The sequence below is a fragment of the Rousettus aegyptiacus genome, unplaced genomic scaffold (assembly GCF_014176215.1).
Source record: "Rousettus aegyptiacus isolate mRouAeg1 unplaced genomic scaffold, mRouAeg1.p scaffold_m13_p_3, whole genome shotgun sequence".
NCBI lineage: Eukaryota > Metazoa > Chordata > Mammalia > Chiroptera > Pteropodidae > Rousettus > Rousettus aegyptiacus.
In genome coordinates this window covers 173,753,749-173,765,231 of record NW_023416306.1, presented here as the reverse complement: position 1 = coordinate 173,765,231, position 11,483 = coordinate 173,753,749, and the positions used below count along the sequence as shown (strand labels likewise).

Sequence of the window (11,483 nt, the reverse complement as noted above, 5' to 3'; positions counted from 1 at the left end):
TGCCCTCCTGGGCCCGCGGGCATGCCGCGTCCTCAGGAGCCTGGCCCACTTCCCTCTGGGCTGGGTGGGCTCCTGCTGCCATGACCCTTGTCCCTTGGAGGGGCCCGGCTGCTCTCGTGGCCGTGGGGGCAGCAGAGCTGGGCCCTGAGCTCCCCTGCAGGGCCGTGGCCCCGGAGGTTGGCACTGCCTCGGGAGGGCCCGGGAGGGCCTAGGAGCTCCTTGCCTGCAGGGAGCGGGATGTGGGTGGGAAGGCGGTGCCGGGTCCCATCTGGGAGCCATGGCAGGCCGGTCTTGTTTTTCCCTGTGGCCAGCTGAAGAGGTTTTCAGAGTTAGGAGGCATGGAACCCTCTGGAAAGTGGCTGACGCTAGGACCCTGAGCGGCTCACGAGCCGGAGGCGAGAAGGGGAATTCAGTGGGGCCCTCGTCCTGGATCCAGCAAGGTCATTGCCCCCTACCTCCCGGGTCCCTGACTCCCTGCCTGGATCCACGGTTTCTATCCCTGTCTGAACCTGGAGTCAAGGCCTGCGATGCTGGGGCCTTGGTCTGGAGGCTGGAGAGGCAGCGGTCACCCCACGTGTGAGTCATCTGTGCTGTGTAACAAATCACCGCAAACCAGCAGCGTAAAACAACACACATTTATCCTCTCCCATTTCTGGGGGCCGGGAGTCCAAGCACAGCGCAGCTGGTCCTCTGCCCAGGGTCCCACGAGTGTGATGGAGGCGACGGTGGGCTGTGGTCTCACCTCGGGACCTGACTGGGGGAGGAGCTGCTTCTGAAACGCACATGGTTGATGGCAGTGTTCAATGACACGTGGGCCTCTCTGGGGCCGCAGCCAGCGGGGGACATTCCTAGCCGTTACCATCTTATGCCCCCAAGCCACCTTTGTGCACTCTGCTGGTTACAAGCAGGGACAGGTCTCACTCACTCTCAAGGGGAGGGGCTCACACGGGGTGGGGGTCCAGGGGCGGGTCATGGGAGCCACTGTGTGGCCTGTCTGGCACGCCACGGCCCCCCACGGCCTCTAGGTCCTCATCAGCTGGGTCTCCTCTGGAGCTGCCCTTCCAGCCTGCCTCCGAGGTGTGGCCACCAGAACCAAAGTGTGTGGAAACAGGCCTGGCACTGGCTGAGGGCCGCTGGGCAGCCAGCTATGGCCTTTACCCCTGCCCATCACGGCCTGAACACAGAGCTTCGGCTGACAGGCCTAGAGGCAGGGCGAATGCTCCCAGACACACACAGCAGGACCAAGAGCCAGCTGGCAGGCCAGCCCAACAGCCCCAGGGAACGGGCAGGTGTGGGAGTGTCTGTCCTGGACAGGGGCCAAGAGGCGCCAGGGCCTGGTGTCATCCATCACACACTGACCAGCCCCCAGGGGTTCCAGAGGCCTCAGGGCTGCATGGGTTCCTGGCACCCCCTCAGACCCTTGCAAATCAGCAGGCAGGCAGGCTAGGTCCGGGGCGGGGGCTGCGGGGGGCTGCTTCACAGATGAGGACGCTGATATCTGGGGCATCTGACACCAACCCGGCCAGCTCCCCAGGGACAGAGAGCTGGGAAGTGGGGCTAGGAAGGGGCACCCCAGGATATGACATCCACTCGCTTAGCTCCCACGTCTAGTCCCTTGGACTGCTGAGCCAGCCCCAAGTGGGTGCGCCCCAGTGGGGCTGCATCCGACCCCACCCCAGCTTGGCGTCCCCTTGCCCCAGCTCAATCCTGTGTCCTCTCCACTCTGCCCCTTCTGGTCCCAGGCCCCACCCCACACTTCAGGGACCACCCCATATGGGGCACCAGGCCCTGCCCCATAGTCTTGGACCTGCCAAGGTATGCCAGCAACTGCCCAGGACAGACTATGGTCAAGGGGGTCCAGTCTATCTGCTCTTGCTCCCCATCACCCAGTCAAGGGCACTAGGCATGCGTAGGTCCCTCCAGAGTCACTGGAGTGCCCTCCCCTGGCCCGCCCCCTGCCCCCTCCCACACCCAGGGGTTCCTGTGGGCTGGAGCTAGGCGCCGACAGGACTCAGGGGCTCCCATGGCAGGCACGCTGCAGCACCTTCCCAGTGGCCATGTGGCTGCGGGTTCCTCACAGAGCCGGGCAGAACCTGAGCCCCCAGCCAAGAAGGTGGGGCGCAGCCCCGTGCTGGGCGCACAGAGAGACGGGGAGGCATACATGCTCCAAAGGCCCGGTTTGTGGGTTGAGATTGAAGTTCTGCAGGAATCAGGGAGAGGCATCCTGGAGGGCTCCCTGGAGAAGGTAAGGCTTAAGGGGCTCTATTGGAGGAATAGGGAGAGCAAATAATTTGCCCCTCTGGGTGATGGGAAACTTGACTCTGACCAGGGCTTGTGTGGAAGGAGTTGCTTGGAGCCCAGACGGGCGGGACAGGTGGGGAGGCCTGAGGGGGGCAGCGTCCACCAGGAGCTGCGAGGGCCAGGAGCCAGTTGGGGCTGCACCTCAGCCCCGCCACATACAGTCGTGGCCCTGGGCTTCTCTGTCCAACCCCACGGCGTAGCGGGAGCTCCAGTCTCGCTCAAATAGTTGCCGCAGCTGCTCCTGCACGGTGGTCTCCACTGGCTGGGCGCTGGGGGCCCTCTGGCTCACCACCAGGCCCACCCCCGAGGTGCTGCTGAAGTAATCCTCCGACCAGTTGGAGGTGCCTGTGGGGGTGGGTGGGAAACAAAGGCTGGGCCACTGGGCTCACACGGGCCCCTCTAACCTGGCACGGTCCTATGGCCCTGGTCGCAGCTTTGGTGTCGTGTCACTCCAACCACGGAAGCCTCGCGAGCAGGACGGCCACCTGCTCTGCACGTGGGACTCCGCCCACGCCATCCGGGTCAGGAGCCCCGGCCCCGCCCACACCACCAGCCGGGTCAGGCGCCCCGACCCCGCCCACACCACCCGGGTCAGGCGCCCCGGCTCCGCCCACGTCATCCGGGTCAGGCGCCCTGGCCCCGCCCACACCACCACCCGGGTCAGGCGCCCCGGCTAAGCCCACGTCATCCGGGTCAGGCGCTCCGACCCCGACCCCGCCAACACCACCCACCCGGGTCAGGCGCCCCGACCCCGCCCACATCTTCGGGCTCAGGCGCCCCGGCCCCACCCACATCATCCGGGTCAGGCGCCCCGGCCCCGCCCACATCATCCGGGTCAGGCGCCCCGGCCCCGCCCACATCATCCGGGTCAGGCGCCCCGGCTCCACCCACATCATCCGGGTCAGGCGCCCCGGCCCCGCCCACATCATTCGCGTCAGGCGCCCCGGCTCCGCCCACACCACCCGGGTCAGGCGCCCCGGCTCCACCCACATCATCCGGGTCAGGCGCCCTGTCCCCGCCCACATCTTCGGGCTCGGGCGTCCAACCTAGCGTTTCAGGATTCCGTGGTGGGGTTTTCCACCAGAGTCGTGGGGCTGGGTGACGCCTGGCTGGTTGCCTGCCCTCAGAACTACACTGGAGACCCAGCGGAGACCCCGTCAGCAGCCCCTCTGTCCTGAGGGGTCCACGTCAGATATGGGGGCAGCGTCGCCTTCAGCACCCTGTCCTGGCCGCGGCCTGCGGGCATGTCCACCTTCCGCACGTTCGTGTGGCCTTGTGCCCACTCCCTTGACATCCCTCAAAGACTCAAGGGCCCCGAGGCTGCCCAGGCCAGAGCCCCTGCCCACACAGCTGCTTGCGCGGGGCTCACCTATGTAGGCCGCCTTCTCCGTGACCATGAACTTGCCGTGGTTGACCCTGCTGAACGGGATGTTGGCGTGCTTCCCCACGGGCACGATGAAGACTTTCTTTGGAGACAGAGAGGGAGCGTGTCAGGGAGGACGGAGGCCCGCCTCTCCTAGCTGGCCCAGGGAGCGGGTCCTCACCACGTCCACGGAGACGCCGGCCTGTGGGTTGCTGAATGCCTGCAGGGACCGCAGGTAAGGGAACATCCTGGGGTTTGTGTTGAGCCCGCAGCTGACCAGGAGGCGCACCCGCACCCCTCTGTTGAAGGCTGCCTCCCGCAGTGCGTTGTCCAGCACTGGCCAGTACCTGAGGGGAGGGAGAGGTCAGGGTTCGCAGAGCGGGCCCCAGCCCCCAGCCCGCGGCTGTCCCCTAGACCCACCTGGGAGGGTGGCGGAAGCACGTGGTGGGGAGGTACTCCATCACTGAGGCGTAGATGAACTGCCGGGCCGCCCTTATCACTGCCAGCAGCGCATCCAGGTCCCGGGTGCGGCCGTGGGGGCACAGTTGCGGTGGCGACGCCTGTGTGGGGAGAGAGGTCCCTGAGGGTACGCCACTCTGAGACACTTGGTTCCTGGACTGTGACCCGAGCACGCACCTCTCAGCATTTGGGATCCAGGAGGAAGGCAAGAGGTGCTGCGTGGGGGGCTAGGAGAAAGGTGGAGAGCTAGCCCTGACCCCCGAGGGCCGTGGTGCCAGGTAAGGCTTTCGCTCCTGCTCAGAGCAACCCCTGCTCAGCCCCAGCTCTGCTGCCGACCAGCCCCTGGGGCCGCCGAGGGCTGTGCCTGACGGACAGGCGTAGCTGGCGGGTGTGAGTGGTGCCCCGTCTCCCTCCCTCCTTGCAGGCTAGCAGAATCTCTTGATGAGCTGCTTCTCCCCCCACCTTCCTGGTCCTGGCCCCAAGCCAGAGCCCCTTGACCCCATCCAGTCATGTGCTTGGAGACCCCTGGGGCCACAGCTCGTCCCTGGCGCTGGCTGGGGCTGTCTGCCTGAGGACCCAGCACGTGCCGTGGCATCCGAGAGCAGGCCCAGGGTGGAGCAGGGTTCCCCGTGGGTCCGGCTAGCCAGGAGGGAGCCCTCATACCGAGAAGTAGGCAGTGGTGGGCACCCCGTCAAAGCGTGCCCGGAGGGGCTGCAGGTGGTTGATATGGGACGAGAGGTTCCAAGGCCAGTGTCTGGGGAGGACGGCCTGGGGCACCCCCAGCACCCAGTAGGTCTGGAAGGTCTTGTCCAGGTCCCGGGCCAGGCGGCTGCAGTTGTAGATGATGGCACCGAGCTCCTTCACCTGCAGAGACGGGGCAGCGGCCGTGGGAGGACGCCCCCTGGGGGCCGAGTGGGCTCCCCAGGACCGCAATGCAGGCAGGGCGCAGCCCCCACATGGGCGGCCGCCCAGGGCAGCATCGCCAGCAGGAATCCGTGACAGATGGTACACTGGGGGGAGCTCGCGGTGGGGTCCCTATTGTTCCTGAACATCGTATTCCAGTGGTCAAAGCAATACATGTTCAATATCAGAAAACAGTAGAAAATGCATAAAAAGCACAAAGAAGGAAAAAAAGAGCATTCTTCTCTTCCCCGCGAGGCGCTCAGCACGGTTACCTTCCCATCGTCGTTCCCTGGCAGTTTTTCCTAAAAGGGGCCATGCTGAAGTGACAGGTTAAGTGAGCTTCCTCGGCATTAGTTCAGTGGCTGCGTAGAATTCTGTCACTTAAGGAGCCAGCCTCTGATGGGCCCCACAGTGGTGATGCCGTGGAGCTGGCTGGCTGCCTCACCCACGGTTCCGTTTGGTGACCAGCTGCAGGGGACACCAGGGAAAGCCCCCAGAGTGCAGAGGGGGAACGAGCGCCAGGCGGCTGTGTCCCCCAGGCTCTCGGACTCACCTGTGTCAGGGACCGCCAGTCCATGTTGGCGCTGCCCATGTAGACATGCCGTCCATCCACGACCCAGAACTTGGAGTGCAGAACGCCCCTGGTGAGCCGCCCCATGGGCACATGTCGCACCTGGGCACCTGGCCGAGTCCAGGATGACCAGCTGAACCAGCTTCTTGATGAGCCTCAGCTCTTCACAGCTGCCGCATTAATTGTCACAACAGCCCTACTAGGTCGATGCTGTTTCGGCCCCCTTTTACAGGTGAGGAAGCCGAGGCACTGACTGGCTCACGCCCCGCACCCCAGGTAGCCCAGGTCCAGAGCCCGCCTTTGTAACGGCCGCCCACTGCCTCTTGCTCCCTGGCCGAGAGCAGCTGGGCTCAGCAGGGCCCCGAGGCCACCCAGTGCTGCACCGGTGGCGAGTGACACTCCCAGCTCTTTGTAAGCAGCAGGTCCTGGTGGGATCGACTCAGAGGAGTGCGTAGCCCAGGGCTCCTCCCCCTCCTGGTGTCCTGGGGGAGCACGGGGCGTTTTCCCAGCACCCCGCAGCAGCTCTGCTGTCCTTGTCCCTGGCTGTGTTGCCAGCAAGTCAGCCCCGTCTCGCCCTCAGCTCAGAAAGTACAGAGCAGGCACCTACCGCGGGCAGCCAGGTCCTGCAGGTCAGTGGAGTTTCTGGCCAGCGTCGGGAGGCTGTTGGCCACAGCCAGGGAGACGTTTCTGTCCAGGAGCTGCTGCAGCTTCCTCAGGAGGGCCTCCCCCTGTAGGCCAAGGCCAGCCCTGAGCCATGACCCCGGCCAGCCCTCTGCCACCCCCCTCAGGAGTTCTGGGCCTGCCCCAGCACCCACCCCGACCGCCCACAGCTCAGAGTGAGGCAGGCGTGTGAGCCCAGCACCAGGGTGGCCTGCACCCCAGGGGAAGGGGGGCGCACCGGCTGGGAAGACGAGTCGTTGACCCCGATGTCATTCCCCGTGAGGGACCAGTAGTAGGAGGCCACGTGGACGCTCTCCTGGGCGGTGTCCAGCAGCTGCAGCCAGGCCTGGGCCAGGGGCTGGGCAGACGGGCTGCCCGCTGCAAACGGCAGGTCCTGGGGTGTGCTCTCCACGAGCACCAGCCTGCAGAGGGAGCGTGCCGGGCCCGGGCCTGAGCTCAGGAGCCACCAACCTGCCTGCCATCACCTGCTCTGACCAATGGACAAGCAGGGAGGGGTCGAGGTCGTTGCCTGCATGGTCCCAGGGCCCAGCCCAGCCAAGGGTGCAGGGAGGGGCAGACAACCAGACTCGGCAGGGCAAGCCGGAGCCCAGCAAGCCCGAGGGCATCAGTGGCACCAGGGAGCATGTCAGGGAGGGGCCTGAGAGCAGAGCAGATTGGGGGCCCACACCCCACCCCCATCTGAGGCGCTGCCCTGGAGGAGCCGCTAGTCTTAGAAGCCAGCCCAGAGGACGAGTGCGCCCAGGGTGGTCAGCGCCCGTCTCCGGGGCCATGTGGAGACGGCACCTCCCTGGGGAGGCTCTGGGACCCCAGAACCCCAGAGCCCGGCAGGGTGGTCAGCAGGGAAGGCAGCTGTGCGGTGGGAGCGGACACCACCCCCAGGGCTGGGCTGTGGAGGTGCTGCGCCTTAGCCCTGGGAGGATGGGGTTCACCTGCCTCGTCAGAGCCCCTAGGTGGCAGCTTGTGTTTGCTGCGAAGAGCATCTAAGTGCACCCCGTTCCCAGCCCCCACTCCAACTCATCCCACCTGGGGCCCTTCCCTGTACTCCCACTTCCCCGCCTCGCTGCCCAACCCCCCAGGAAGAGGAGCTGGCGGAGGACAACACTCAGCCCATGGGGGGTTCCGGGGGGCACGCAAGTAGCCCAGGGCTGAGACCCCACCCTGCTGACCCCGCGGGCTCACTCACTGGCAGGAGTCAGGCTGCGGCTGTGGGGCCCGCCCTCCACGGGGCTCCCAGGCCGGCCTGGAGCCACTCTCCCGCGACCTGGTGAGCCCTTCCTCTTGGTGCAGCTGGCCCCAGGTGGGGGAACAGGGCACTTGCCACAGAAGGTAGGTGACAGTCACGGCACCAAGCCACAGCACAGCCAGCATTCCTAGCACCTGCAATGGGCAAAGGTGTCCCTGAGGAGTCCAGTGGCATGGGCATGCCCTACTTTTGGGTGGGCCCCCGCCAGCTGAGACAGGCAGAGACAGAGACGGTCCCCAGCTCCTGGGGCGGGCCAGGCCTGCAGCTGGGGCGAAGCCAGGTGGGCAGGGGAGGCGGAGGATAGAGCTGAGCAGAGCCCAAGCCACTGTGTTGGTGAGACCAGGTGGCCTGGGGCCCACTCTGTGGCCACATGGTACCTGGCACAGTACCACGGTGTTAGGGGAATGTGGGCAGGTGCCATGCAGCCTGCTGGTCAGGGTGCCCCCGAGGCTCCCCCAGGGCCAGTTTCATCCTCCCTGCTCTGGCCTGTGAGGCTGCCGAGCCCCCTCCTTCGGCCTCCACTCCCACCGTGCCTGGCTCTGCTCCACAGGCTGTGGGTGGCACGGGGCAGGGCCGTGTGGAGGCCACTGACGCTCTCTGTGGAGGTCCCAGCACATGCACAGGGCAGCCTGTTGTCACCCGCAGCCCCAACCCTGCCCAGGGCAGCCCCACAGTGCCTGGGCAGCTGGGCACCTGGGACACCTTTTTGTGGGGGACGTACAGATACCTTCTCAAACCCCTGGAGGCTTCCCTGCTCCTGTCCAAGGTCACAGCCTGAGGTGAGGCTCCACCCTGCTGCCCCCACCCTGGGCACCCCAGCCCGCCGCGGGCGGAGACCCTCGCCTTCCACGTGTGCGCGTGCGTGTGGCCTGCCTTGTGTGTGTACATGTGTGTATAGCTGGCTGTGGGGGGGGCATGTGTATGCACGCATGTGTGTACATGTGTGTGCAGCCAGCCACATGTGCACAAGCGTGTGTGTATGGCCAGCAGTGTGTGCATGTGGCCGGCCGCGTGCTCCCCTCTCGGTCCCCCTCTCGGTGGGCGTCTCAGTATCAGGATTTAGTTCCGCGTTCCAGCCGCAGCCGCAGTGAGGGCGAAAGCCGGTTCTGCTTTCGAGCATGACCCTCATTACCGGCCCACAAACAGCTGCTTCCCCTCCCAGCGGGCCCCATCCTGTCCTGGCTGAGGAAGCACCCCACGCAGAGGGCGGGAGGCCCAGTGGGGCCCTGTGGTGCTATCTGGAGACTCTCCCTCTGCAGCCAGCTGAGGACAGTGACTAGCCTCGTCTGCTCAGAGCAGTGCACCCAAAGGAGCCAGAAGCCAGGCCGGCTGGGACCCTGCTGCAGTTAGACCTCTCCCCACAATGTCCTCAAGTATACCATAAGTGGGGTGCTCCCAAGTCCAGTGTGCCTTCCCAGGGTACAGGAAGGGCTCATGCCCAGTGACAGGGTCACCTGAGAAGGGCAACCTCTGACAGGTTCATCACGGGCGGGCACAGTACTCCCCGTCTCCCTCCTGGACTTGGTGGGGAGGAACCCCTGAGGCTTCTGGGGTCCACCATGGGCTCTCCTCCCATGGGACGTGGTGGCCAGCCTCCGCATGGGGTCGGGGAGGCCATGGGAGCTGGCCTTGGGGGCTGTGTCTGCCCTGAGCCGGCGGATCGCAAGGGTGGTGGGCCTGGAAACCAGAATGAGAGTCAGGGTCCCTGGCAGAGTCCCTGAGGGCCAGCACCCGTCCCTGCTGGGCGGTCCCCACAGACAGGAGTCGGGCTTGGGGGTGCTCCCCTCGACTGGCAGAGCTGAGCTCGGGGGCCTGCCAACACTCCTAGGGGCCTGGGGTCCAGCATTAGGCCCTCGGAACGCACAGGCCCACAGCCCCAACTCGCCCTCAGGACAGGCAGGCAGCGTGGAGTCCTTGGTGAGGGGTGCCGGGAACGCCCTCGGAGGGGCTTCCCACGCCCGCGCCACACAGGAAAGGGCCTGTGTACCCCACGGGCTGCAGCTACGCAGACAGGCCGAGCGCAGCCCCACCTGGGATTGGAGCCCGTCGGCCCAGGCCACTGGTCCCCAAAGTGTGTCACCTCCTGGCCACTGGGAACAATGGGGGGCCCGAGGAGGCGGCCACCGCGGAAGGCTCTGGGCAGCTGTGGACCCGTTTGCTTGCTGCAGCCCTGGTCGGGGCTGGCTATTGGGGGAAGGTGGCCCGCCAGCACTGCATCTCGGGGCTGCGGTGGGCTGGGGGGCCCCTGTGGGCAGCTGTGGGCCCTGCGGGCATCGGTGGTGCCGGCTGAAGGGGCGGGGCCTGCTGCACTGCAAGACGGCATGTGTGGCTGCCGGGCTCAGGCTGGGACGGGGGACCCACTGCCAACTCCCTGGGGGTCCCGCTGCAGAACCGGGGAAGCAGTGGCCTGCAGGCCCAGTGAGAGGTCTGTGGGCCTCTGGGCCTGGGGCAGCTGGCAGCAAGGGGCCAGGGACGGCAGGGCCTCTGGCAGGCTCTTCCACCTGGCCCGGGCTTCGCTGACACTTACCTCGGGGCGTCCTGCCTTGGCCCCTATCTTGGCTCCTGCCCCAGGCTGCATGCCTTCAGCTCTCCGGCGGGCTCCAGAGGCCCCCTCCACCCCCGCCCACCGGCCTCCTCTCTGCAGCTTGCTGCTTCCCTTTCTAGTCACTTCCTCTTTGTCCCCAGTACCTCCCTCCAGACATCTGGAGCTGGGGGACCCACTCGAGGGTGGAGCTAACTCCCCTCCACCCCCCTAGATGGTGGCACACCCAGGCGCAGGCCCGTGCCCCAGGCCTGGTGGTATCCAAGGGGCCGTGGCTTAAGTAAGATTGTTTCTCTCCCACCCTAACCAGGACCAGGGGCTGGTGGTCTAGAGATGGCGTTGTCTCCATAGCCAGATCCCTCCAGCTCTCAGCTCATCCCCAGGGTTGACCAGCAGCCTCATGGGCCCACAATGGTTGCTGCAGCTCAGCCATCACCTCCATCTTCCTGGCAGAGAATCAAGAACACCCCAGAGCCTTCCTGGGGGTCCCACAGGGCACTTCCACTCATGTCTCATGATCTAGTCCCAGGGCCATGTCCAGCTGCGAGGGTGTCTGGGAAGTGGAGGCAGCTCGGACCTCCCTCCTGCAGCGCACAGCTGGGGCGGCTCGGTGCCTGTCTGAAAAGCCAGGTCTGACGCTAGACTGCCAGTGCTCTGCTCCAGCAAGGGGCTCTGCCTCCCCTCACCCCGCCCACTGGGGCTCCCTGCTTGCAGGACCCTGTGGCCCCGCAGACTTGACCTGCAGAGCGAGTGAGGTCTGGGCGTCTGGCCCCGCTTCCCTTGTAAGCGTCTGTCCAGGACAGGGGCTGCGAGGGTCCCTGTCTGGGGTGTTGGCCTCGGGGTAACTGCCTACCACTCAAGTGGGCAGCAGCTCCCAAGGTCAGGGTCAACAGGGGGGTCCCTGGGGCCAATGTGGGTGGGCTGGGAAGTGAATGAAGGCAACGCCCCCCAGGCCCCTGCATGTTCTCCATGGACCCGCTCCCCCCACCTGGCCTCAGGGTCATCTCCAGGCCACAGACGGGACAGTCTCTGCTCTCCGCTGGATTGCTGGATGTCTGAGCGCGGCCGGATTGGGGTTTTTCCCATTAGCAGATGGACACGTCCTCACTGTCCAGGATGATGCCGGCTTGTGGTTCAAGTGGCTGTTCGGAGCGGCCACGGCTCCACGCTCCCCAGCGCGCGGTGCGCCAGCCCGGTGGGCGTGAGTGAGCCCGAGCGAGCCGTGCTTGCCCGTCACGCGGGCCTTCTCTCCCGTGAAGCCCTATCTATGTCTTTGGCCCATTTTCAAATTGGATTGTTGACTTTTTCTTATCGATTCGGAGGATTCACTTAATTTTCTGAACGGTCGGTTTTAGGTATAGCAACACCTTCTCCCACTTTGCTTCCCCTTTTTCCCTGATAATATTTTATTAAAAAAAAT

The 11,483-nt window shown here is 65.7% G+C and overlaps 1 protein-coding gene across 1 annotated transcript; it reads right to left on the bottom strand.

The window, feature by feature from the left end:
- Positions 1–621: 621 nt before the first annotated feature.
- Positions 622–10,208, bottom strand: PLD4 (phospholipase D family member 4). Its single transcript, XM_016121462.2, has 10 exons — positions 10,049–10,208; positions 7,462–7,655; positions 6,496–6,679; positions 6,205–6,325; positions 5,580–5,707; positions 4,787–4,987; positions 4,085–4,224; positions 3,846–4,011; positions 3,671–3,767; positions 622–2,646 (listed from the first exon to the last, which is right to left on the bottom strand). The coding sequence occupies exons 1-10, from the start codon at positions 10,097–10,099 to the stop codon at positions 2,444–2,446; spliced, it is 1,485 nt and encodes a 494-aa protein (XP_015976948.2). The 5' UTR covers positions 10,100–10,208; the 3' UTR covers positions 622–2,443.
- Between the last annotated feature and the right edge of the window lie 1,275 nt (positions 10,209–11,483).

Excerpts from the sequence above, each read along its gene's own strand:
- PLD4 (XM_016121462.2), bottom strand. The coding sequence starts at position 10,099 with ATGCAGCCTGGGGCAGGAGCCAAGATAGGGGCCAAGGCAGGACGCCCC. Across the intron at positions 5,708-6,204 it reads GCAGGACCTGGCTGCCCGCG|GTGCCCAGGTGCGACATGTG; the intron begins GTAGGTGCCTGC and ends GGACTCGGCCAG. Across the intron at positions 4,225-4,786 it reads CCACCACTGCCTACTTCTCG|GCGTCGCCACCGCAACTGTG; the intron begins GTATGAGGGCTC and ends CTCCCCACACAG.